Source organism: Canis aureus, chromosome 27, assembly GCF_053574225.1.
Source record: "Canis aureus isolate CA01 chromosome 27, VMU_Caureus_v.1.0, whole genome shotgun sequence".
In the NCBI taxonomy this organism is placed as follows: Eukaryota; Metazoa; Chordata; class Mammalia; order Carnivora; family Canidae; genus Canis; species Canis aureus.
The window spans coordinates 27,991,660-28,019,002 of NC_135637.1; the positions used below are offsets into that span (position 1 = coordinate 27,991,660).

General features: G+C 38.5%; 1 protein-coding gene across 8 annotated transcripts in view; it reads left to right on the forward strand.

The window, feature by feature from the left end:
- SFI1 (SFI1 centrin binding protein) overlaps positions 1–27,343 on the forward strand; it is a 98,868-nt gene that overhangs the window by 23,601 nt on the left and 47,924 nt on the right. For 7 of the 8 annotated variants that reach the window (XM_077874387.1, XM_077874388.1, XM_077874386.1 and 4 more), the window contains 4 exons: positions 7,297–7,407; positions 11,785–11,879; positions 23,303–23,420; positions 25,899–26,001. In XM_077874387.1, the coding sequence (XP_077730513.1) occupies positions 7,297–7,407; positions 11,785–11,879; positions 23,303–23,420; positions 25,899–26,001 (427 nt within the window). Of the gene's footprint in view, positions 1–7,296; positions 7,408–11,784; positions 11,880–23,302; positions 23,421–25,898; positions 26,002–27,343 lie in introns of those variants that run through there. The other variant, XM_077874394.1, reaches the window with a different exon arrangement.

The following is a 27,343-nucleotide window of genomic DNA, read 5'->3' on the forward strand; positions in this document are numbered from 1 at the left end:
CTCTGAATATACCACATGGGGGGCCAGGCTGTTCCCATCTCCTTTGTGTGTCTTTATAAGAGAGGCTCCCAGTGTGATAGCAATCCATCCCAGTTGCAGGTGTTAGTCATAGTTCACCTCTGCTTCTCCTTCTTCTCCTGGGCCTTGGCACTGTCCTTTTTCACTTTCTTGGCAGCTTTTCAGTGCCTTTAAATAAAGCTGGGTTTTTTTTTTTTCATTCAGTTGAGTCTTTTATTTATCACTGTCCACCCCCACGTTAGCTTAGAAGTTTTATACTCCTGTTCTTTTTACTGAAAGATATGTATTTTAACATATACCCTAAAGAATATTATATATATATATATCTTTAATTTATCAGTCTAATATTAATTGGCCCTTTTGCCCTCTTCCCAAAGAAGGCAAGGTCCTTAGAACACTTTAATTCTGTCCCATCCTCCCTTATATGCCCTTATTGTAAGATATTTAATTCGGTTTATATTTTAAAATCAGCAGGGCACCCAGATGGCTTAGTTGGTTGAGCACCCAACTCTTGATTTTGGCTCACCTCATGATCTCAGAGTTGTGGGATTGAGCCCCAAGTCAGGTTCCATGCTCAGTGGGGAGTCTGCTGGTGATTCTCTCCCTCTCCATCTGCCCCTCCCCCTGCTCATATACACATCCTCTCTTAGATAAAGAAATCTAAAAATATATATAAAATAAAATTTGCAAAACATTATTCTTGTTTTATATAGTTAACATTCATTTAGACTTATTCACATATTTACCCTTCCTCTTCTTGTTCTCCCTGCATTTCCAGGTTTCCATCTGTGATTATTTTCCTTCTGTCATTGGGACATCCCTGATCATTTGCTTTAAAATATATTTGCTTGTGATAAATTCTCTCAGGTTTTGTCTAAAAATGTTTTATTTCACTTTCATTTTTGAAAGATATTTCCCTGTATAGAGAAAACTGGGTTGCCAGTTTTTACCCCCAAATATTTTGAAGATATTTCATTGTCTTATGGATTCCATTTCTAAGTTGTTAGTCTAATTATTGCTGTTTTGAAGATTCATTATCTTATTTTTCAGAGTTTTAATATGATATGCCTAAGTGTTGACTTATTTTCTTAGAGTCTTTTAGCTCATTCTGAGATAATAGGTTACAGAGTTTTGTATTTTTTGCTTTGTTTTGTGAATACATCTTTCTGGCTTACTTTCTTTGTCCATAGGCATGTTATTCTCCCTTTCCTTTCTCATACAATAACTTTGTAAAGGATATGACCTCAAATTCTTTGTTGATCTTTTTTTTTTTTAAATTTTTATTTATTTATGATAGTCACACAGAGAGAGAGGCAGAGACACAGGCAGAGGGAGAAGCAGGCTCCATGCACCAGGAGCCCGACGTGGGACTCAATCCTGGGTCTCCAGGATCACGCCCTGGGCCAAAGGCAGGCGCCAAACTGCTGCACCACCCAGGGATCCCTTTGTTGCTCATTTTTATGTGGAATTGATCTTTCTGAACTTTTTAAAGTGAGTCAAGATCAGTTAACTTTCCTATTTCACAGATTCCCATTTCAGTTTCATTTGTAGGGTTAAAAAAATATGGCAGCTTGCTCTATGGAATATCTGGTTCTGTTTCCCTAAAACATTTGGTCTGATCCTCTATTCTTGTCTCTTTTGTCCCTCTCCTGCTCAATTTCTATTTTACTTCCAACAGTTTTTCCTCATTTATGAAGCTCTGTCCTAAAAGAGAACCTGGCATGTATGTTGGTTCTGGGACTACAGGGGCTGGAATGCTCCAACTATTTCAGTTATGTTCACATGAGCCTTGGTAACAGAGAGGAGAAAGCTCCTCTCAGGTTCAGCAGCTAGTCTCAGATGGGGCCTCTTGCACTTTGCAATGACTGTTTCGAGGTTTTCTCATTCTCATTTGAGGTAGCGTTAGATGCCACTCTCATTGCTCTTCCTTCCTCCTGTAGAAATGTAATACCTTGCAGGTCTTTTGACTATGGATGGTTTGTCTTGGCCTGCTTGCATTTTGGATTCTGGGGATACCTTGTCACCTGGTTTTGTTGTGATTGATACATGAATTTTTTATTTTGCTACCTGTTTGCTGTATTTTATGGGCATTCAGAGACTAGAAAAACTATGTTGTTCCCTCTACTCTCTTCCCCAAATTCTTTTCCTACTTAATTTTACTTAATACTTGACCCATATTTAACTAGAAATGTCTGTTTAAGTAATACCCATTTATATTCTGAGTAGCTGGAAAATGCTGATTATATTAGTTAGAAATGCATCTGACTCTAAGAGAAAGCCTGACAGTGGCTTTAACAAATTGGGATTTGCTTTTTCTCATAAGCAGTCTGGAGGTTGGTGTTGGTTTAGCTGCTCAGTGAAGCCATCAAAGACTCAATTTTATTACCTTTCTTAGTTCATCAATTTAACATATTGGCCCTTGATCCTCAGAGATGACGCGGCATAGTTACAAAATGACTATTCTGTTTTACACAGGAAGGAGTAAGGAAGGATGGTGTCAGATCTTTCTTACTCAGAAAAACACTTTCCTGGAAGCAATCAGCTGCATTCTGCTTCTGCCTCATTGTCCAGACCTGTGTTACTGGCTACCTTCTGCTACAGAGCAGTCTGGGAAAGAAACCTTTCTATTCTCTGCAGGGAATACCTGTGAGGAGGCAGAGGCTTCACAGTGGGTGTTGGGTTAGCCAGTGACTAATGTCTGCTTTAAAATAGCCGCTTTATACTCTTTACTTTCTTTGCTCTTCAGTGGCAGCAGGGTCTGGAGGAAAGAATACTACATTGGAATTTGGGAGACCTGAGTTTTGGCCCTAGCCCAGACCCTAGCTAATTGTTTGATCTGGGGATAATTATGGCTCTGGGCCTTAGTTTCTCAAATTGTAAAATGAGAGCATAAAAATATTGCTTTTTCTCTAGGCATCTACCAGAATTAGAATTTTGATACTGTGTTGACTTAGAAATTTAGGATAGGGCAGTTTTTTGTTGTTTTATGTTGTAATCTCTTTTTAAATCAAGTGGGTTGTTTGTTACTTTGGGGAAAATTGGACATATTGATGTTTGCTTTTTTGTTTTGGTATTTTTCATGTTATTTACTACTCACTTTTTGGAATATTAGAGGAGAATTATATCATACCAGAGAATGCAGAATAATGTCTTTATGTTCTTAGAGATTGTTTTAACTTTTATAAACTGCCATTGTTTTGTCATTAATAAACTGAACCAAAATGACTATCAAACTAGTAGGGCAAAATAATGCAGTATATGTCCATATATAAGATAGTCTTAAATATGAGATAGTTACTTATTTTCCTGAAGAGATTGGAACAAAATTTTTTGGTTAACTTGGGAAGTAGGTAAAACAGTCATGTCCATTTACAGTATTTAATTCATCAAGATTTCTTCCTCAGCTAATGGCCTTGCTTCCTATTTTCTTGATAGAAACGACAGAAGAGACCCTCCTGAGTTCCCTCCATCACATCCACCCACTGCCAACATCTATCACCATGCAACCTGCTTTCCCACCATGAGGCAGGTGAACTGTCCTTGCTCTCAACTGTGGCAAAATCTTCGACTTTTGTACCATGTTTCCTTCATGACTCCTCAAGGCCATTACCCTACCAATTTTTTTTTCTCTTTTTTGCATCAGTTTTTCACTCTTTACTGGATCGTTTGCACCAGCATATGATACCCTTATTTCTCTTATCCTGAAATTTAAAAAAAAATCTCTTCAACCTTATGTCTTCCTGCAGCTAGCACTCCATCTCTTTGCTTCCCTTTATATCAACTCCCCTGACAATATTCTGTGTCTCCAACATGTCTTACAGTCTCTCTTAAATCCATCCCACTAGACTTTAGATTCTATCCCTCCACCAAATTGTTTTTGTTAAGGTCACTACATTTGTCCAAACCAGTGATAAATTTGGAAACTTCTTCTTACTAGGCCTACCAGGAAGCACGAGACAGTCGTTATTCCCTTCTCCCATAAGCCCTCTCTTCTTCCAGCTTCCAGGTTACACCATCCTCCCATGGCTTGCCTTCTACCTCTTTGACTGCTCCTTCTCTCTTTTGTCGATTCCTCCTCATCTAAATATCCTGCGCTACATCTTTGCATTGCTTCTGTGTACCTCACAACTGTGATGATCTCATCAACTCTCAGAATGATTCCCAAATATATACACCCTGCCCAGACCTCTCCCTTGTCCAGACTGCTACATATGTGACAACTCCACTGTGTTTCTCATAGATGTCACAACTTAATGTGTTCAAAGCCAAAATCGAAATCATCCCCACAAACCTCTCTACCAAGCTTTCTCCCTCCCAGTGAAAGGGAACTCCAATATTTCCAGGAACTCGAGTCAGAAACATGGGAGTCACCTTTGACATTTCTTTTTCTCTCACATCCCAATTTACAATGTCAAATACCAAAATTGTGCTGACTGAGCTTTCAAAATGTATTCAGACTTCACCTCTCTTCAGTACTTCCAGTTACTAACACCCTGGTCCAACTCATCATCATGTCTCCCCTGAATGACCCTAGCAACCTTTCAGTCTTCTGCCTCAGTCTATTCCCGACAGGTATTTGGAGTAGATCAAGTCATGTCACTCCTCTGCTCAGATGGCAGGTAGCTTCCCTCTGGCTGAGATTGCATAAAAGCCATAGTCCTTGCCTTTTTGTTTTTACCTATCTATGAATCTTTTTTTTTTTTAATTTCTTCTGTCCTATTTTAAATTTCCAACACATCCTTTTTGTTCTCTGCATATTCCTTTATTTAAAAAATAGCATCCCAGGGACGCCTGGGTTGGTTCAGCGGTTGAGTGTCTGCCTTCAGCTCAGGTCATGATCCCGAGGTCCAGGGATCGAGTCCTATATCAGGCTCCCAGTGAAGCGCCTGCTTCTCCTCCCTCTGCCTATGTGTTTGCCTCTCTCTGTGTGTCTCTTGTGAATGAATAAATAAAATCACGAGATAATAAAATAAAATTTATTTATTCATTCATTGCAAGTTTGGCCCCTTGGAGGTGGGTAGTGGTGCCCTAAGCTTGGTTGTAGGCACAGGAGAGGGAATGTGGGCCTCGTAGAATATGTGGACTCTGCTTAAGACCTTCTCCAGAGCTCTTCCTCGTTTTCTGCAGTCCATCCAGTGCCTCTCTGTTCAGCCTCTCCAGAGAGACACCGGAGTCTCTGCTTGGGTGAACAACAGTACCTAGGGGCCTAACCATTTATGCCTAAGCTTGCAAACAATCCTGTGCTTTTATCTCCACCCAAGGCTCCCTCATTCCTTATGCCTCCTGTTCTCTGCCTTTCTGGGGTCTGTGACACCAGCTGATTGTTCCTTGATTCCCTAAGCACAGGACACTTAGCTGTTCCTCTGCTTTCTCTGATACGCTGATTCAGACACCACTTGCCTGTCTGTTCTCTGTCACCTAAAATTTGTTGGTATCTCTTGTCTATTGTCATTGCTCCTATTCTGTCTTTGTGGGCTTACACCTTTTGAAATAATAGATGTTGGGCAGCCCTGGTGGCCCAGCAGTTTAGTGCCACCTTCAGCCTAGGGTGTGATCCTGGAGACCCGGGATCGAGTCCCACATTGGGCTCCCTGCATGGAGCCTGCTTCTCCCTCTGCCTGTGTCTCTGCCTCTCTCTCTCTCTGTGACTATCATAAATCAAAAATAAAATAAAATTAAAAAATGTAATATAGATGTTATTTTAATGGGGTTGGGGGAAGAGAAGGAGGTAAATGGATAGTGGTAGATGGTAGAAGGAAGTACCTGTGTGAATGGAAGTGATTCTTTTCCATTAAAATTTTAAAAATCATGAACAAAGTTGTTTAAAAATTTTTCAAACTATAGATACGTGTAATAGGAAACACCAGTCTCCTACAATCTCTCCCTGAATGATAACCACTGTTAATAGTTTGGTATACTAGAAACCTTTTCAGGCAATATGTATAATATGATTTGTAGATGTACACACAGTGCATGCATATATCCATATATATGATTTTTATCTATGTATACAAATATGTATGTATATATTATATATAAATATATGTTAATTTGGTATGTATTTTTAAAAATTTGGTATGTATTATATTGATTCCAACATATGGGTCCTGGAAGTACAAAAAGAATTAATTTTAAAAAATGGTGTCATACATACTATGAGGTAGCTTTATCTTTTCACCTAACAACTTCTCTGGAACAGCTCTCCATTTCAGTATCCTTAGGTCTACTTCATTAACAATGACTCGGCAACATTGATTGAATTTAACCTATCTCCCGTTGAGGGACATTTGTTGTAATTTTCTCTCTCTCTCTCTCTCTATTTATTTTTTTATTTTTTATTTATTTATTTAAAAAAATTTTTTTAAAAATTTTTATTTATTTATGATAGTCACAGAGAGAGAGAGAGGCGCAGAGACACAGGCAGAGGGAGAAGCAGGCTCCATGCACCGGGAGCCCAATGTGGGATTCGATCCCGGGTCTCCAGGATCGCGCCCTGGGCCAAAGGCAGGCGCCAAACCGCTGCGCCACCCAGGGATCCCCTCTCTTTTTTTTATTATGAACAATAGTGAAGTGAATTTCCCTATGTTTATTTTTGCTAGGTAGTCTCCTTACCACGAGTGGTAAGGAGGAAGGACATGTTAGTAACCTGCAGAACCATGAAAAGAAATTCAAAGTGAGGGGCAGGCAACAGAGTTCAAATTATCTGTCACCTTGATAGCACCTGTTAGCATCCACACAATCTGCCATTGCTCTCTTTTTCTCTTTCTTATTGCCTTTAGCCTCCTCTTTATTTCTTCTACCTATATTTTGCTGTTTTCATAACTTCTCTGGCCAGATTTCAGTTAAACTGCTATACTTTGTTCCTGTAAGTACTAAGAATACCATTAGGTATTTGCTTATAACTTTTAATCTCCTGTATATGTAAATGTGTATAGCTACTACCGCTTTTTACTAATCAAAAATGTTTTAGTCTGATGAAGGAAAAAAAACCTTGAGAATAATTTTCAACTCATTTATGGTATTTGAAAAGTCAGATTTTTATTCTACTTTAACCTCTTTAATTGGTAGAAATCTGTAGTATAATATTTTTTAGCTTTGTTTCTAGTTTAAGTAGTTCTAAGATTTTGATCTGGAAAATAACTTCTTTTATTCTGGTGTTGTCAGAGAATGAGCCACACTTTTCTATGAGAAAAGTATTGGCAGTATGAAACTAATTGGGGAATAAATATCCGTTCCCACATCATCATGGATCTCTCTGAATTTTGTTCTTTGCCAAAGATTTTACTATAAGCAAAGAATACTACGGAAAGTCTTTGAAGAATGGAAAGAAGAGTGGTGGGTTTTCCAGCGAGAGTGGAAACTCTGTGTTCGAGCCGACTGTCACTACAGGTCAGGTTTCATGTTCTATTACTTTAATTTTACTGCTACACATGATCAAATAGTTATTTGTTGGCATGTTTCTGGTCAGAAGGGGGAAAGTTTTTTGTCCAGAGATTTTATTGAGATATAGTTGACATACATCACTGAATGAGTTTCAGGTGTACAGCATAAAGGTTTGATTTACATATATTGTGAAATGATTATCACAATAAATTTAGTTATCCATCATCTCATACAGATTTAATAAAAAGAACTGACATAAAGAGAAAAAAGCTGGGGTGCCTGGGTGCACAGTTAGTTGAGTGTCTGACTTCAGCTGATGTCATGATCTCAGGGTAGCGGATCCGGCTGGCATTGTGCTCCCCACTCAACAGGGAGTCTATCCCTCTCCCTCTGCCCCTCCCCCACTCATGTGTTCTCTCTCTTACTTTAAAAAAAAAAGCTTTTTTAAGTTATAATGGAAAGTCTTAGGATTTATTCTCTCTTTTTTTTAAATTTTTATTTATTTATGATAGAGAGAGAGAGAGAGGCAGAGACACAGGCAGAGGGAGAAGCAGGCTCCATGCACCGGGAGCCTGACATGGGATTCGATCCCAGGTCTCCAGGTTCGCACCCTGGGCCAAAGGCAGGCGCCAAACCGCTGCGCCACCCAGGGATCCCAGGATTTATTCTCTTAACAACTTCCATATATTTCATACAGCGATGGTAACTATAGTCGTCATGTTGTACATTTCATCTCCAGTACTTACCTATTTTATAATTAGAAGTTTGTACCTTTTGACCACTTTCCTCCAATTCCCTCTCCTCCTACCTTCCCATGGCTCCCTCAGGTAACCACAAATCTGATCTTTTTCTATGAGTTTATTGTGTTTGCTTTTAGATCCACATATAAGTGAGATCTTATAGTACTTGTCTTTGTCTGACTTACACAGCATAATGCCCTCAATGTTTGTCCATGTTGTCACACTTGGCAAAATTACTTTTTATTCCATTTTATACACACACACACACACACACACACACACACAATAACTTTATCTGTTCACTCATCCATGGACACTTAAGATTGTTTCTGTGTCTTGGCTATTATAAATAATGCTGCTGTGCACATGGTGGTGCAGATATCTTTTTGAGTTAGTCTTTTCATTTCCATTGGATATATTCCCAGAAGTGAAATTGCTGGATCAAGTGGTAGTTCTATTTTTAATTTTTTGTGGATCCTCCATACTGTTTTCCCTAGTGGCTATGGCAATTGACAGTCCCACCAAGAGTGCACAAGAATCCCTTTTCTCCACTTTGACACCAGCATTTGTTATCTCTTCTTTCTGATGGTCATTGTGTGAGATGTGTGTGATGATAGCTCATTGTGATTTTGATTTGTATTTCCCTAATGACATAATGAGGTTGAGCATCTTTTGATGAACCTGTTGGCCTTTCATGTATCTTATTTGGAAAAATATCTATTCAGATTCTTTGCCCATTTTTTATTTGGACTATTGGGGAGGATTGCTATTGAGTTGTATGTGTTTTTAATATATTTTGGATATTAACCCTTTATCAAATATATGGTCTGCAAATATTTTTCCCATTCCATAGGTTTTCTTTTTCATTTTGTTGATTGTTTCTTTTGCTGTGCATAAGTTTTTTTTGGTTTGATATAGTCTTGTTTATGTTTTATTTCATTGCTTTTGCTTTAGGTGTCATATCAAAAAAAACATTGCTAAGACCTATGTGAAGGAGCTCTTTTCTGGTATTTTCTTTTAGGAGTTTCATGGTTTCAGGTATATGTAAGTCTTTAATCTATTGCAAGGTACATCTTGTGAATGGTTTAAGATAGGAAGCTAGTGAGTGAAATAAGTCCATCAGAAAAGGACAAACATTATATAGTCTCATTCATTTGGGGAATATAAAAATTAGTGAAAGGGAATAAAGGGAAAGGAGTGAAAATATCAGTGAGGGTGACAAAACATGAGAGACACCTAACTCTGGGAAATGAACAGGGGTAGTGGAAGGGGGCGGGAGGTTAGGGTGACTTGGTGATGGGCACTGAGAGGGGCACTTGGTGGGATGAGCACTGGGTGTTATGCTATATGTTGGCAAATTGAACTCCAATAAAAAAAAAGATAGGGAGCTAGTATCATTCTTTTATATGTGAATATTGAATTTTCCCAGCACTATTTATCAAAGAGATTGTCATTTCTCCATTGAGTAGTCTTGGCGCCTTTGTCAAGTATTAGTTGACCATATATACTTGGGTTTATTTCTTGGGCTTATTCCGTTCCATTGGCCTGCTTTTATGCCAGTACCATTCTGTTTTGATTACTATAGCTTTACAGTATAACTTTATTTTTTTTTAAAGATTTTATTTATTTATTCATGACAGAGAGAGAGAGAGAGAGAGGCCGAGGGAGAAGCAGGCTCCATGCAGGGAGCCTGACATGGGACTCGATCCCGGGTCTCCAGGATCACACCCCAGGCTGAAGGTGGCGCTAACCCGCTGGGACACCAGGGCTGCCCTACAGTATAACTTTAAATCAGGAAATATGATACCTCGGGACACCTGGGTGTCTCAGCGGTTGAGCATCTGCCTTCGGCTCAGGACGTGATCCCATGGTCCCTGGATCGAGTCCCACATTGGGCTCCCTGCATGGAGCCTGCTTCTCCCTCTGCCTATGTCTCTGCCTGCCTCTCTCTCTCTCATGAATAAATAAATAAAATCTTAAAAAAAAAAAAAAGGAAATATGATACCTCTGGCTTTGTTCTTTCTTAGAATTGCTTTGGATATTTAGGGTCTTTTGTGGGTCCGTGAAAGTTTTAGGATTGTTCTACTTCTGTAGAAAATGCCATTGGAAACTTGATGGGGCTTATATTGAGTCTATAGATGGATTTTGGTAGTATTATCTTAATAATTTTAATAACATTTTAATAGTTTAATAGGATTTTCTCACTGACTACCACTTCTATATAATTTCTAATCCTGAGAGTATTCTTTGTTTCTTAAGATTGAGTATTCCTTTTTTTAAATAATAAGTTAAATTTTTTTGATTATAAGAGAAAATATATGCACAATATGGGACATTAAGAAAATAGAAGTAGAAAAAAACTAAAACTTAACATTAGTATTTGCAAAGATAAGTAGAGGTAAAAGTAAAAATTGGAATTATATGAAGTACACATTTTATATCTTTTATAAAATAAAATTAATGTATCTTAGACATTGTATCTTTTAAAAATAGTACTTACTCTCATAATCACTTTTTTAAAAAATATTTTTTTTATTTATTTGATAGAGCACAGGCAGGGGTGCAAGAAGCAGAGGGAAGGGGAGAAGCAGGCTCCCCACTGAGTAGAGAGCCTGACATGGGGCTCAATTCCAGGACCCTGGGATTGTGACCTGACCCAAAGACGACTGTATAGATATGGCTTTTTTGTATCAGAAGCATCCATGTTAATTTCTGAGTACAGAATGGACTGTCTTAACCAACTGAGCCACCCAGGCACCCCATAATCACTTCTTTATTTAGGTTCTTTGGATCAGGGTTTCTGATTTATGGGTATTTCAGATAAAATGAAGACAATGTTTAATCATTCTAGTAAGCCGGTAGAGCATGAAATCAAGTCTTAGGAAATGGGATAGAGAAAATATGGAGGGACTGACAATCTTAATGTGTTTCCTTCTCAATACAAGGAAAAGACAAAGGAAAAGTGTCATTGACTATGTTTTGCATAGAGGAGAGGTGATGTTTTACATAATATGGATAATTAAGATGATAAAGATATGACTGTCACAGCTTTGTGAATGCTGAAGGTGAAGTTATTATCAGATAATTCAAGCTATTTTTCCTCAGTGATACTGTAAGGTGAGAATAACTCTCCATCAAGGAGAGTAGGTTTCACTGTGACTATGGGAAATAGAATTTTAGCTTCAGATATAGATATGGCTTTTTTGTATCAGAAGCATCCATGTTAATTTCTGAGTACAGAATGGACTAGGTATATTGAATTAGGAGTTTTTTAGTTTAGGGGATCCCTGAGTGGCTCAGTGGTTTAGCGCCTGCCTTTGGCCCAGGGCGTGATCCTAGAGTCCCAGGATCGAGTCCCGCATCTGGCTCCCTGCATGGAGCCTGCTTCTCCCTCTCCCTGTGTCTCTGCCTCTCTCTCTGTGTCTCTCATGAATAAATAAATAAAATCTTGTCAAAAAAAAAAAAAGGAGTTTTTTTGTTTAAAGAAATGCCATTTGGCGCACCTGGCTGGCTCAGTCTGTGGAGCATGGGACTCATCATCTCAGGGTTGTGAGTTCAAGTCCCATGTTGGGTGTAGATATTATAAATAAATAAACTTTAGAAAATAAGTAAAGAAAGAAATGTCATTTTTTTCCTTCCTCAGATATTACTTGTACAACCTGATGTTCCAGACTTGGAGGACCTATGTGTATCAGCAGCAGGAGATGAGGAACAAGTACATTAGAGCTGAGAATCATGGTAAGAAAAGGAAGTACAAAAAAAAAAAAAAAGAAAAGAAAAGGGAGTACATGTCTAAAGAAAATGCCTTCATTTATTTGATTTTCTTTTATGAAGACTTAACTTTTTGAGAGCAGTTTTAGTTCATAGCACAAAATTGAGGGGAAAAGACACTGATTACCCATATATACCTCTTCCCCCCCCCCATGCATATTCTCTCCCACTATCAGCATCACTCACATCTGTTACAGTGAACCCACATCGACACATCAGAATCTCTCAAAATCCATAGTTTACACTAGGGTTCACTTTTAGTGTTGTACCTTCTGTGGACATTTATCCATCGTTATGGTATCATACAGAGTGTTTTAAGTGCACTAAAAATATTCTGTGCTCTACCTATTTAGCTCATCTCCTCCTCCCAGCAACTTTTTTTGGGGTAAAGATTGATTGATTATTGATTGATTTTAGAGACAGCACAAGTGTACACAAATGGGAGGGACAAAGGAAGAGGGAGAGAGAATTTCAAGCAGGCTCCACACAGAGCATAGAGCCCGATGCAAGGCTCAGTCCCATGACCCTGAGAGCATGACCTGAGCCGAAACCAAGAGTCAGACATTCAACTGACTGCACCACCTGGGCGCCTATCCACTCCACCCCCAACAACTTTTTACTGTCTTCATAGTTTTGCCTTTTCCAGAGTGTCATATAGTTGAAATCATATGGTATATAGCCATTTCAGTTTGGCTTCTTTTACTTAGTAATGTGCACTTAAGTTTCCTCCATATCAAAAAAAAAAGTTTCCTCCATATCTTTTGTTGTTTGATAGCTCTTTTTAGTGCTGAATAAATATTCCATTGTCTGGATGTACCACAGTTTATCCATTTTGAAGAAGGACATCTTGGTTGCTTCCAATTTTTGGCAGTTATGATTAAAACTGCTGTAAATTTCCATGTGCAAGTTTTTGTATGGACATAAGTTTTCAGGAACTTTGGATAAATACCAAGGATTGCAGTTGCTGGATCATATGGTAAGAATATGTTTAGTTCTGTGAGAAACTGCCAAACTGTCTTCCAGAGTGGCTATGCTATTTTGCATTCCCACTAGCAATGAATGAGAATGTCTGTTCCACATGCTCACCAGCATTTGGTGTTGTCAGTGTTCTGGATTTTGGCCATTCTAATAGGTATGTAGTGGTATCTTGTTTAATATGTATTCTTTGATAGCATATGACATGGAGCATCTTTTCATATACTTACTTGCCATCTGAATATTTTTGCTAAGGTGTCTTTTGCCCATTTTTAAAATTGGATTTTTTTTGTTGAGTTTTAAGAGTTCTTTTTATATTTTGGATAATAATTTTTTTTTTTATCAAATGTGTCTTTTGCACATATTTTCTCCCAGTCTGTGGCTTGTCTTCTCATTCTCTTTTATATTGTCTTTTGCAAAGCAAAAGTTTTTTCATTTTAATAAAGTCCAGCCCATCACATTTTTCTTTAATGGATCATGTTTTTGTTGTTATGTCATACCCAAAGTCATCTGAGTTTTCTCCTATGTTATTGTCTAGAAGTTTTATAGTTTTATGTTTTACATTTAGGTCAATAGTCCATTTTGAGTTAATTTTTATGAAGAATGTAAGATCTGTATCTAGATTCTTTTTTTTTTTTTTTTTTTGCATGCCTAAATCCAGTTGTTCCTGCACTATTTGTTGAAAAGACTGTTTTTGCTTCATTGCATTTACCCCTGCTCCTTTGTCAAAGAGAAATTGGCTATATTACATGGGTCTGTTTCTGGGCTCTCTCTTCTGTTCCATTGATCTATTTGTCAGTTCTTTTCACCAGTATCATTTTATTTTGATGTCTGTAGTTTTTTAGTAAGTCTTGAAGTCATTCCTTCAATCTTGTTCTTCTTTAATATTATGTTGGCTATACTATGTCTTTAGTCTCTCTGTATAAACTTTAGAATCAGTTTGTTGATATCCACAAAATAATTTGCTGGGATTTTGTTTAGGATTGCATTGAATCTAGAGATCGAGTTGGGAAGAGTTACATCTTAATAATATTGGGTCTTCCTATCCATGAAAATGGAATATCCCTCCATTTATTCAGTTCTTTGATTTTGTTATCAGAGTTTTACAGTTTTCCTCATATTGACATTTTATATATTTTGTTAGATTTATACATGAGAATTTCATTTTTGGGGGTGGCTAATGTAAATGGCATTGTGCTTTCAATTCCAAATTCCATTTGTTCATTGCTATTATATAGGAAAGCAATGAACTTTTGTGTATTAGCTTTGCAGCTCTCAACTTTGCTCTGGATTGTTTATTAGTTCTATGAATTTTTTTGTTTTGTCAATTCTTTTGGGTTCTTTGCCCAGACAGGTGTGTCACCTGTGCACAAAGACAGTTTTACTTCTTTCTTCCCAATCTTTATACCTTTTATTGCTTTTTCTTGTCTTGTTGCATTAGCTAGAACTTCTAGTATGATGTTGAAAAGGAGTAATTGAGGGTGCCTGGGTGGTGCAGTCCATTAGGTGTCCAACTTTTGGTTTTGGCTCAGATCTGATCTCCGGGTTGGTTGTGAGATTGAGCCCTGTGTTAGGTTCTGTGCTCAGCATGGAGTCTGCTTAGATTTTTCTCTCCCTTTCCATCTGCTGCTCCTCCTGCCCCCCGGCTTGTGCTCGCACTCTCTCTCTCTCTCTCAAATAAGTAAAAATAAATCTTTTAAGAGAATAAAAGGAGTAGTTGAAGGGGTCATTTCTTTTTTGTACCTGATGTTAGTAGGAAAATTTTGAGTTTCTCACCATTAAGCATGATACAGACTTTTGGTAGATATTCTTTATCAAGTTGAGGAAGACCCCTCTCTTTTTCCTAGTTCACTGAGAGTCCACATTTACTTTTTCAGAAGCTCTTGGGGAAGACATTACATTACAGAGAGAGAAAATAACTCCAGGTCAAAGGGAACATTTTTCTGATCCCCTTTCCTATTATGCAAAATGTTTATCTCTGCACAAGAACTATACAGTCATATATTTATAGTTTTCTCCATATGGCATGGTTTAGGCACCCACAACTCATTTAAGCATGAGTTCTCTGAACCAGCTATTCTTGCCCTCCCATAGCACCCAGAGCTGTTGTCTCTCTATCTGTCAAGAGTCAAGTTGCAGGACTCACTTCTGGTCATCATTGTCCAGGTTGTTCCTTAGTGATCTAGTGGCCAGTTTAGCCCTGGTCAGTATTTGGTTCCTCTGTGAGTTGAGTCCAGAAACCCATGTTGGGAGTCTAAGAGAAAATAGCACCAAGTTTCCAAATGATCACGCAGCCTGTATTAGCAGCTGCCTCATACTCATTTCACATGCATGTCCTGCAGGCATCTCAAACTCAGCCAGTTATAAATACAGCTTGTCAGATGCCTCATATTTAGACCTGCTTTTTCTCCTATTTTTCCTAGCTGACTGAGAAACCTTACTGAGACATGGCCTATCCATTTCTCATGCCTCACATTATTCAGTTATCTCTGTTTATAATATGGCTCTCTGATGTGTCACTTGCATTCATCCTTTCTTTTTTTTTTTTAAGATTTCATTTATTTATTCATGAGAGAAATAGAGGCAGAGACACAGGCAGAGGGAGAAGCAGGCTCCATGCATGGAGCCCGACGTGGGACTTGATTCCAGGTCTCCAGGATCATGCCCTGGGCTGAAGGCGGCGCTAAACTGCTGAGCCACCTGGCCTGCCTGCACTCATCCTTTCTTTGTCACTGCCCAACTAATTCTTATCTTTCCCCCAAAGTTTTGTAAGTTCCTCTTCTTTCATCTCCCTGCATTTATTTTCTCCCCCTTCTCCTTATCCACATGGCTATACTAGTGGTAAGACATAGGATCGTGTCACTCCTGCACATAAAGATTCGTTTGGCTCCTCTTTGCTAATAAAGTCAACACTCCTTCGGATAGCATACAAGGTATTCACCTATTCTCTTCTGTCCCTTCCATACACCCTACACTCTATACCCTTGCCACACTGAATGTGCACTTCCATATCTTTCCATGTTTGTCCCTGCAGTTCCTCACATTTTAAATATCCTCTTCCCCATGTATTGTTTTCTTCTGTCCCCCAGCACTGTGAGTTTTTACTTCCCTTGTCTGTTTGCCCAAAATGTAAGAAGCAGTTTCTGAGGCCTCTTAGTTATAGCACTGGATGCATTTTTTCAGTATTTAGCTGGCAAGTTGCTTATGTTTTGTTGTTTCCTTTATAATTTACACAAAATGTCACTCTTTTTGGTGTATAGTGTTTTTTTTTTTTTAAGATTTTTATTTATTCATGAGAGACACAGAGAGACAGGCAGAGACATAGGCAGAGGGAGAAGCAGGCTCCTTGAGGGGAGCTTGATGGGACTCCATCCTGAGATTCTGGGACCACGCCCTGAGCTAAAGGCAGACACTTAACCTGTGCACAAAGGTAACTGAGTCCCTTAGTGTATAGTTCTTTGAATTTTGAGGAATGTGTAGTTGTGTAACCACCACCACAATCAAGAAACAGAAAGTTCCATCACTCCTGATAGACTCCCTTGTGCTAACCCTCTATAGCGCCTTCCCTCTATACCAGATTCCTAGCAACCACTGATCAGTTCTTTGTCACCATTGACTTTGCTTTTCTAGAATGCAATATAAAGGGAAGCATACAGTAGGTAGCATTTTGACACTGCCTTCTTTAGCATAATGCATTTGAGATTCATCCAAGTTATTGCATGTATCAGTAGTTCATTCCTTTATATTGCTGAGTAATATCCTGTATACTCCATAGCAGAAATGCATGAAAGTTTATTTGCCATTCACTAATTGAAGAACATCTGAGTTGTTTCCAGTTTTAGAAAACAGTTATAAATAATAAATCATAAACCTTTGTGTATAGTTTTCCATGTGAATACTTTTCTTGGGTAGATTAGGCATAATTATCTAGTATGATTAGGTGTAGGATTGCTGGGATCTTACAGTAGGTGTATATTTAACTTTATAAGAAATTGCAAACTTTCTCAAAGTGGCTGTACCATTTTGCATTCTTACCAGCAGTTTATGAGAATTCTACTTGTTTTGCATCTTATCAGCACTTGTTATTGCCATTTAAAATAAAATTTTAATGGAGTACCTGGGTGGCTTAGTCAGTTAAGCATCTGCCTTTGACCTGGGTCATGATTCCAGGGTTCTGGGATCCAGCCCAGCACCAGCATCAGGCTCTCTGCTCAGCAGGGGGTCTGCTTCTCCCTCTCCCACTTCCCTGCTTGTGTGCATGGGCTTGCTCTCCTGTGTGCTCTCTCTCTGTCAAATAAATAAATAAAATATTAAAAAAATAAAATTTTGACTATACAGATAGGTGCATGCTATTTCATTAAGGTTTTAATTTGTATTTATGTAATGATTAATGATTTTGAATATCTTTTTCTATGGTTACTTATTATTTCTCTTTTTGGTGAAGAGTCTATTCACGATCTTTTGTCCTTTTAAATTGATTGTGTTCTTGTTGAGGATTTTTTTTTAAGATCTTTTTTTTAAGATTTTTATTTATTTATTCATGATAGACATAGAGAGAGAGAGAGAGAGAGAGGCAGAGACACTGACAGAGGGAAAAGCAGGCTCCATGCCAGGAGCCTGATGTGAGACTCGATCCTGGGACTCCAGGATCATGCCCTGGGCCAAAGGCAGGTGCTAAACTGCTGAGCCACCCAGGGATACCCTTTTTTTAAATATTTTATTTATTTATTCATGAGAGACAGAGAGAGAGAGAGAGGCAGAGACATAGGCAGAGGGAGAAGTAGGCTCCCTGCAGGGAGCCTGATGCGGGACTGGATCCCAGGACCCCAGGTCACGACCTGAGCCAAAGACTCAACCACTGAGCCACCCAGGTGCCCCCTCTTCTTGTTGAGTTATGTTAAAAATATATTCTGGTTATTACAAGTCTTTTGTGAGAAGCATAATTGGCTAATACTTTTCTCCCAGGATATGGCTTGTCTTTTTCATTCTCTCTCTCTCTCTCTCTTTTTTTTTTTTTTAATTTTTATTTATTTATGATAGTCACACAGAGAGAGAGAGAGAGGCAGAGACACAGGCAGAGGGAGAAGCAGGCTCCATGCACCAGGAGCCCGACGTGGGATTCGATCCCGGGTCTTCAGGATCGGGCCCTGGGCCAAAGGCAGGCGCCAAACCACTGCGCCACCCAGGGATCCCCTCTCTCTCTCTTTTTGTCTTTTCATTCTCTTGTCTTTACAGAGCAAAATTTTTTAATTTTTATAAAGTCTAATTTATTAATTTTTTTGTCTTATGGATCCTGTTTTTGATACTATGTCTAGGAATTCCACCTACTTTGAAGTCGCGAAGATTTTCTCCTGTTTTCTTCTTCTTTTTTTTTTTTCTCCTGTTTTTTTCTAAAAGTTCTGTGGTTTTACATATGGATTCTGCAACCTTGCTAAGTTTATTAGTTATAGGAGGTTTTGTTGTAAATTCCATGGGATTTTCTAAGCAGATAGTTAAGTCGTATGTAAACAGAGACAGTTTTATGTCTTCCTTTCCAAATTATTTTTATTGCACTGGCAGAGCGTCCAGGAAAATAATGGAATAGGAGTGATCCCAGTGAACATCCCCACCTTGTTCCTGAACTTAAGGGAAAAACATCCAGTGTTTAATCATAAAATATGATGTTAGCTGTAGGTTTTTTGTAGATGTCCTTTGTTGGTTAAGGAAATTCTCTTCCTAGTTTTCTGAGCATTTTTATCAATAAGATGCATTAAATTTTGTCAAATGATTTTTTGTATCTAGTGAGGTAATTCACCGCTTTTCATTTTTAGTGCATTACTATGGTGAAGCAGCAATTTTCAAATTTTGAACCAGCCTTACATTCCTCATGTTGATGCCATTCTTTATATATTGCTAGGTTCAATTTGCTAAATTTTTTTGTTGAGGATTTTTACATCTGTGTTCATGAGGATATAGGCCTGTACTTTTCTTTTGTTATAAATGTCTTTGGTTTTGGTTCGGGATAATACTGACTTCATAGAATGAGTTGGGGATTATTTTATTGTCTTCTATTTTCTAAAAGGGATTTGTAAAATTTGTATTATTTCTTCCTGAAATATTTGGTAAAATTCTTCAGTAAACTCTTCTGAGCCTGAAGTTTTCTTTGTTAGAGAGGTTTGAACTTTGAATTCAAGTTTTTGAGTAGATGTTAGACTATTTAGGTTACCTGTTCCTTCTTGAATGGGTTTGGTAATTTGTTTTTCAAGGAATTGGTCCATTTTAAATATGTTGTCGAATTTCTGGTATAGAATCATTTGAAGTATTCCGTTATTATAATGTTAATGTCTGCAGGGAATGTAGTGATAGCTCCTTTTTCATTTCTAATATTGATCATTTATTTTTAGCCTTTTATGTTTGGTAAGTGTGGTTAGAGCTTTATCAGTTTTATCCACCTTTTCAAATAACGAGCCTTTGTATTCATTTTCTGTTGTTTTTCTGTTTTCAAGTTCCTTGATTTCTGTTCCTGTTTTTACATTATCTCACTTCTGCAAGGTTTGGTTTTAATTTGCTTTTTCCTTTTTAGTTTCTTAAGATGCAAACTGAGATTATTGATTTGAGGCCTTTCCTTTATTTCAACACAAGCATTTACTGTAATAAAGTTAGTTATCTTTAAGCATGAGTTTAACTGCACCCCACAGATTTTAATATTTGCAATTCTGTTTTCATTCAGTAGGAAATGTTTTCTAATTTCCGTTAAGACTTCCTTTTTGACCCACAGATTATCTAGAAGTGTGTTTAGTCCCATATTGGGGACTTTCTAATACCTTTCTATATTTATAGAAATAGTTCAAAATATCCTTACTGATTTTCTAGTTTACCCCATTATAATGAAAAAACAGACTTAGTGTGATTTCAGTTCTGTTGGTTCAGATTTATTTTTGTTTGTTTCAGAACATTTATCTTGTGAATATTCCATATTTGAGAAATGCACATTCTGCTATCTTATATTACTTGCAGTTATAATAAATATAGCTATATTATGAAATAGAACGAAAAGTCACTTGAATTCTTCAGATAAAATTAGTTGTTTTTGGAGGCACCTGGGTGGCACAGTTGGTTAAGTGTCTGACTCTTGGTTCAGGTTGTGATCTCAGGGTCACGAGATAGCAGAGTCTGCTTAAGACTCTGTGCTCTACCCCCATGCTTGTGGGTGTGTACATGTGCAGCTGCTCTCTCTCTCTCTCTAAAATAAATAGATACATCTATTTATTCATGAGAGATACACACGGGGGCAGGGGGCAGAGAGAGAGCGCGGGGCTGGGGTGGGCAGAGACACAGGTAGAGGGAGAAGCAGGTTCCTCCCAGGGAGCCCAATGTGGGACTCAATACTAGATCCTGGGATCATGCCCTGAGCTGAAGGCAGATGCTCAACCGCTGAGCCACCCAAGCGTCCCTAAATAAATCTTTTAAAAAAAAATTGTTTCTGATGTATGACAGTTGTCTCAGGCCATGCCCATAGACCTCAGGGGGTGTCTGTTCACTCTTGTACTGTTTTTATTTTATTTTGTTTTATTTTAATTCAGTTAATTAACATATAGTGTATTATAAGTTTCAGAGATAGAGTTCAGGTTGTATCAGTTGTAAAGAACACCCAGTGCTCATCACAACACTTGCCCTCCTTAATGCCCATCACCCAGTTACCTCGTCCCCCAACCCCTTCTCCCCTCTAGCAACCTTCAGTTTGTTTCCTATGGTTAAGAGCTTGGGCTCTTTCCACAGTTTGGCTATTGTGGACATTGCTGCTATAATCATTGGGGTGCAGGTGCCCATTTGGATAACTGCATTTGTATCTTTAGGGTAAATATCTAGTAGTACAATTGCTGGGTTGTAGGGTATCTCTATTTTTAACTTTTTAAGGAACCTCCACACTGTTTTCCATTGTAGCTATACCAGCTTGCATTCCCGCCAGCAGAGTAAGAAGGTTCCCCTTTCTCACCAACATTTGTTGTTTCCTGACTTGTTATTTTTTATCCATTCTGACTGGTGTGAGGTGGTATCTCATTGTTTTGATTTGTACTTCCCTGATGGCAAATAATGTGGAGCATTTTATCATGTGTCTGTTAGCCATTTGTATGTCTTCTCTGAAATATCTGTTCAGGTCTTCTGCCCATTTCTTGACTGGATTATTATTAATTTTTTTAGGTGTTGAGTTTGTTAAGTTCTTGATAGATTTTGGATGCTAACCGCTTATCTGATAAAACATTTGCAAATATCTTCTCCCATTCTGTAGGTTGTCTTTTGGTTTTGTTGACTGTTTCCTTAGCTGTGCAGCAACTTTTTATCTTGATGAAGTCCCAATAGTTCGTTTTTGCTTTTGTTTCTCTTGCCTTTGGAGACGTGTCTTGCTAGAAGTTGCTGTGGCTTAGGTCAGAGAGGTCACTGCCTATGTTCTCCTCTAGGATTTTGATGGATTCCTGTCTCACATTTAGTCTTTCATCCATTTTGAGTCTATTTTTGTGTGATAAAAGAAAATAGTCCAATTTCGTTCTTCTGCAGGTCTGTCCAACTTTCCCAACACCATTTGTTGTCTTTTTTTTTTTTTTTTCCATTGGATATTCTCTCCTGCTTTGTCAAAGATTAGTTGACCATAGCATTGAGGGTTCATTTCTGGATTCTCTCTTCTGTACCATCTGTACCATAGATGTATGTGTCTGTTTTTGTGCCAGTACCATACTGTCTTGATGATCACAGCTCTATAATATAATTTGAAGTCTGGAATTATGATGCCACCAGCTTTGGTTTTTTGTTTCTGCACTCCTCTGGCTATTCTGGGTCTTTTCTGGTTCCATACAAATTTAGAATTATTTGTTCCAGCTCTATAAAAAATGTTGATGGTATTTTGACAAGGATTGCATTGAATGTATACATTGCTCTGGGAAGTATAGACAATTTAACAATATTTGTTATTCTAATCCATGAGCATGGACTGTTTTTCCATTTCTTTGTGTCAAGTGTTCTATAGTTTTCAGCCACTCCTGCACTGTTTTTTATTTAACAGTAAAAGTACTTTGAAAGTAAAAGTACTTTCAGGCCTTAGGGAAGTGTGGTTCTCAGATTGTCCAGAATCATGGCAGACACCATTAGTGTAGATTCTTGGGTACCACCCTCAGAAAATAACAGCCTGCTTTTATTAGAGACACTTTTCATCAGTGATCTCATTTACTCTTGGCAAACACATCCTTAAGGAAGGTGCCATTTTGCAGATGAGAAATTTGTGCGAGGTTACTCAGCTCAGTAACAAACTCGGTATTCAAACCTGGTTTGTCTTAATTCAGGAACCCAAACTCTGAACCACAGCAGGTTGCCCAAGCGGCCTGAGGAAGCTGCATGTTAAGTTCTCCATATTTTGATTTGTTAATTGCTCTGAAATATAAATATAGCTCTCCTCCTACTGATCACATCTTGGAGAATGTCCTGAAAATGGTTGACATAATTTTGTTTTCTCCTTTGTATTCTAAAAAGAACAGAAATTTATTTCATTAGTGATGACTTTCATAACAAAAAATGGAATTTACTGCAAAGGGAGATCTGTGGACCTTTGTAGTTCCTATATCTAGTAAATAGTAAAGTCTCTTTTCTCCAGGATCAATATTGGTCCTTTTCATTCTGTTTTCCAAGTAGATCTAGATAGTATTCTTCTTCTTTCTCTTATTCTACTTTAGAATTATTGTTTCGGGATCCCTGGGTGGTGCAGCAGTTTGGCGCCTGCCTTTGGCCCAGGGCGTGATCTTGGAGACCCAGGATCGAATCCCACGTCGGGCTCCCAGTGCATGGAGCCTGCTTCTCCCTCTGCCTGTGTCTCTGCCTCTCTCTCTCTCTGTGTGACTATCATAAATAAATAAAAATAAAAAATAAAAATAAAAATAAAAAAAAGAATTATTGTTTCAAACAGCAAGTTTATGACATGATTTATTCTTCTGTAACTTTATACTGTGGAAAATTTTAAATTGACAAAATTGAAAGATGGAGTAATGAATCTCCATGTACCTGTCACCCAGCTGCAATACTTACTAGCTCAGACCAGGCTCACTTCTCTGCTTTTTGTTAATCAAATCATTTTATCTGTAAAAATTATAGAACATATCTCTAAAAATAAGGGCTTTAAAACAAAGGATTTCTTAATAGTGCAGTATATTGATTTCCCTGTAAGTGTATTTTGTAAATGCCATCACTTAAATATCCATTCTTCACATGTATCTGCATCCTTATTTTTTTTGTAGAGCTTCACAACTTTTCCACCAGGGGGCACTTGAAGGCTGGAAGAATTTAGATATTCAAAAGGAGGGATGATTACAGAGAGCCCATGAGCTTTTATCATAACCCAGAGTAATCTCTCTCTTCCAACTCCTTTTTGAAAATCTTTTTGGTGCATCTAGATGCAAAGCAAAAGATGCGGCAGGCCTGGAAGTCCTGGCTGATCTACGTGGTTTTTCGTAGAACCAAACTTCAGATGCAGACCACCGCCCTGGAGTTTAGGCAGCAGAGTATTTTATGGTGAGTGTGCTCTTTTGCTCTGCAGATCAGCAGTCATCATTTTACCTCAGCCTTGTTTTACAAAACATGAAAACCCACCTTGAGAGCAGTGTTTCAGGGATGCCTGGTTGGCTCAGCGGTTGGGCAGCTGCCTTTGGCTCAGGTCGTGATCCCAGGATCTGGGATTGAGTCCCTCATCGGGCTCCTGCAAGGAGCCTGCTTCTCTCTCTGCCTGTGTCTCTGCCTCTGTGTGTGTGTGTGTGTGTGTGTGTGTGTGTGTGTGTCTCATGAGTAAATACATAAATCTTTAAAAAAAAGCAATGTTTCAAACATAATTGATGCTTAATAAATAGTGATTGACAGCTTTTTCAGCTATACGATCAAGTTTTCACACAATCAGAAGTAACACTAATTGAGTACTTACTGTGTTCCAAACCCGTGTTAAGCTTGTGTGTGTTAATTTTATAATGTAAGGTCTCATTTAATCATCACTGTTTTTGTAAAGATGAAGATACACATAGAATCTCAGAAAGGTTGAGTAACTTGTCCGAGCTCAGATGAGTTGTAACTAGCAAAAAAGGGCTCATCTACTCACCTTTCTGATGCCAAAGCCTATGTTCTTAACTGCCCCACACTGCATTTCATCAGCACTGTCCACACTTTGGAGGGACAGGAGTTAGATGACTTTGAAAGCCAGACATATATAACAGTGAGTTACTTTTTATAATGGGACTGATCCCACTGTATCTTCTCTATGGTGGTCCTTTGGCATCCTGAGTGGAACATATTAAAAGCTCAAAAGAGCTGGGCCCTCTATGTAGCATGGATTAGGGCAGAGGCTTTGCAGTTAGACTGACCTGAACTCAAATCCATGTTTCGACGTGTATTGTTGGGTCCTTTCCCTCTCCACATTTCTCCTTCCTCATGTGTGAGACAGGCATACTGTTAAGTGTCTTTCAGGGTTGTTATGGGAAATAAATATGGTAATTGCTAAAGTATTTAGCACAGTGTCTTCAGAACATCAGTACATCTAAAAATTCTTTATTTTATTATTTTTTTTTATTTTTTTTAAAATTTTTTTATTTATTTATGATAGTCACACAGAGAGAGAGAGAGAGACAGAGACACAGGCAGAGGGAGAAGCAGGCTCCATGCACCGGGAGCCCGATGTGGGATTCGATCTAGGGTCTCCCGGATCGCGCCCTGGGCCAAAGGCAGGCGCCAAACCGCTGCGCCACCCAGGGATCCCTATTTTATTATTTTTTAAATATTTAATTTATTCATGAGAGATGCAGAGAAAGAGTCAGAGACATAGGTAGAGGGAGAAGCAGGCTCCCTCCGGGGAGCCTGATGTGGGACTTAATCCTGGAACTCCAGGATCAAGCCCTGAGCCGAAGGCAGACACTCAACCACTGAGCCATCCAGGCATCCCTTATTTTTAATTTTAAATAACTTAAAGAAGTTATTTTAAATAACTTAAATAAGTTTTAAGTAACTTAAATTATTTTATTTTATTTATTTATTTTTTTTTTACTTAAATTATTTTAAATAAGTTCTTTAAGTTATTTAAAATTTACTTGGCAAATATTTTTTTAAAAGATTTTTATTTATTTGGGGGCATTAGCGGGAGGTAGGGGCAGAGGGAGAAGCAGACTCACCACTGAGCAAGGAGCTCTATGCAGGGCTACATCTCAGGACTCTGAGATCAAGACCTGAGCCAAAGAGAGATGCTTAACAGACTAAGCCATCCAGATGCCCCTTGACAAATATTTTTAAATGCTTAATAAGTATGGGTTTCTATTAGAGTCAGTGGGGAATATTTTTACATATTTTTATTTATTGAATATATATTTCTTGGGAGCTTAAAATGTTCCTAGTACTATAGTGGGTGCTGGAACTGCATTCAGGGAACTTGTAATTCCCTAAATGCTTAAAAATATAAGTAGTAATGCAAGATAGCTTGCGATTTTGAAGGGAGTGATATAGCTAAGCCTGGCCCAGGTTCGAACAGAGAGATGTTGCTAGGTTAGAATAGCCAGGCAAAGTGAGTGTTTCTGTACAAAGCAGAGCTTGGAAACTCTCATTTCCTCATTACTGTTTTCCAATAGCTAGCTAACTAGAAAATAAGCAGAAAAGAAGCCAAGATCGGAAGTCAAAAAGCCATGTTTTTTACTGATTATTCTGTAAAATCTCCTGATTTTTTAATGTTGTCAGTAATTCATAGATATATTTTTTAAACCTGTGTAGTTCCAAATAGAGCATGTCTATAGTTTCCAAGGCTGCGACCTTAGGAACTATCAGTTTCCAACCCTTAATTGGGTATTTTAGAACTGTTTCTCGATCTTTTTTTTTTTCCAGCAGTGACCAAGATGTCAATCAGGATGGCACAATGAGGGATAGGGACTTGAGCCAAAGGTCTGAGGCCCAAGCCTTCACTGCCCTTCTCTTTTCTGGGTGGCCTTTTTTGACTGGTTCTATCTTTGATTTGTTCCTTGACAGGCTCTGGTGGAGGCGGTGGAGGCAACAACTGGGACAGGTCTGTGTGGGCCGTGCCCTGCATGCGTCAGCCGTGAAGCACAGGGCCCTGAGCCTCCAGCAGCAGGTGAGCACAGCTGACTGTGGCTTTGGTGTCAAGCCCCACACCCAGAGATGGTGGGGTTGGACTCCCAAGCGGAAGGCTGGCCTTCATGCTGCTGCCTCTGTCCTGGGCCCTCCCTGGGTAGGGGGTGAAGGCAGAAGCAACATGGAAGGCTGGGCTCAGTGGGTAGGGACTGCTATTAGGAATATGCTAAGGAGGGATCCCTGGGTGGCGCAGCGGTTTGGCGCCTGCCTTTGGCCCAGGGCGCGATCCTGGAGACCCGGGATCGAATCCCACGTCGGGCTCCCGGTGCATGGAGCCTGCTTCTCCCTCTGCCTGTGTCTCTGCGCCTCTCTCTCTCTCTCTGTGTAACTATCATAAATAAAATAAAAATTTAAAAAAAAAAAAAAAAAAAAAAAAGGAATATGCTAAGGTGATTACCAATGATATGTATAGTGTGTCTGCTAATCATGGTGCTGGAAAGGGATTTATGAATTAGTTATAAATATGATTAAAGAAATAGCAGTATATTCTTTATTTCGTCATTACTATTTTCCTACAACAAGCTGGAAAATAATGAGGGCAGAAAAAAACTAAGGCTGTAAAGAAAGCCTGGCTTCTAAATATAATTTTGCTTGTATTAGAGGAAGCCACTAGCTTTTGGTCAGTGATAAAGGCCTAACATCTAACCAAGACTATGCTGTGGTGAAGTTTTCTTATGATCTTTGATAGACTGTGAGTTTCTGTCACTTTTTTGGTCTGCTGGGTACTTCTGGGTTTTCCAAGTAGTTATAGAGAATATAACAGGGAATAGGTCAAAAAGAAGTGTCTCTTACTATACATAGGAGTAAATCTCTCTTTAATCTGACATGTTGAATGGACCATGCAAAATATATGCAGTATTGTGGAAATCACATGCATATAGCATATACAATCATCTGGGTCTGGGGTCTGCAGACTAGCCCACAGGTCATATTTGGCCTGCTATCTGTTATTGCAAATAAAGTTTTTTTGGGATGAAGTTATACCTCTTCATTTATGTATTGTCTAAGAGTGCAGCATTGAGGCTACAGGACAGAGTTGAGTCGTTTCCATAGAGACTGTGGTGTACAAAGCCTAAAATAGTTATGATCTGACTTTTAAGAAAAAAGTTGCTGACCTCAGAACTCATAAGGTCTTCAGAGACAATAGCAAGGACATTTCTTGACAGTGATAATAACAGTAATAAGAATAACAGCAACAGCAAATAGCATTTATGGTGGTCTAGCTTATGCTAGGAGCTGGACTAAGTGCTTTACGTGCATTATCTCAATTAATTTTCATAATTCTTTTTTTTAAGATTTTATTTATTTATTCATGAGAGATA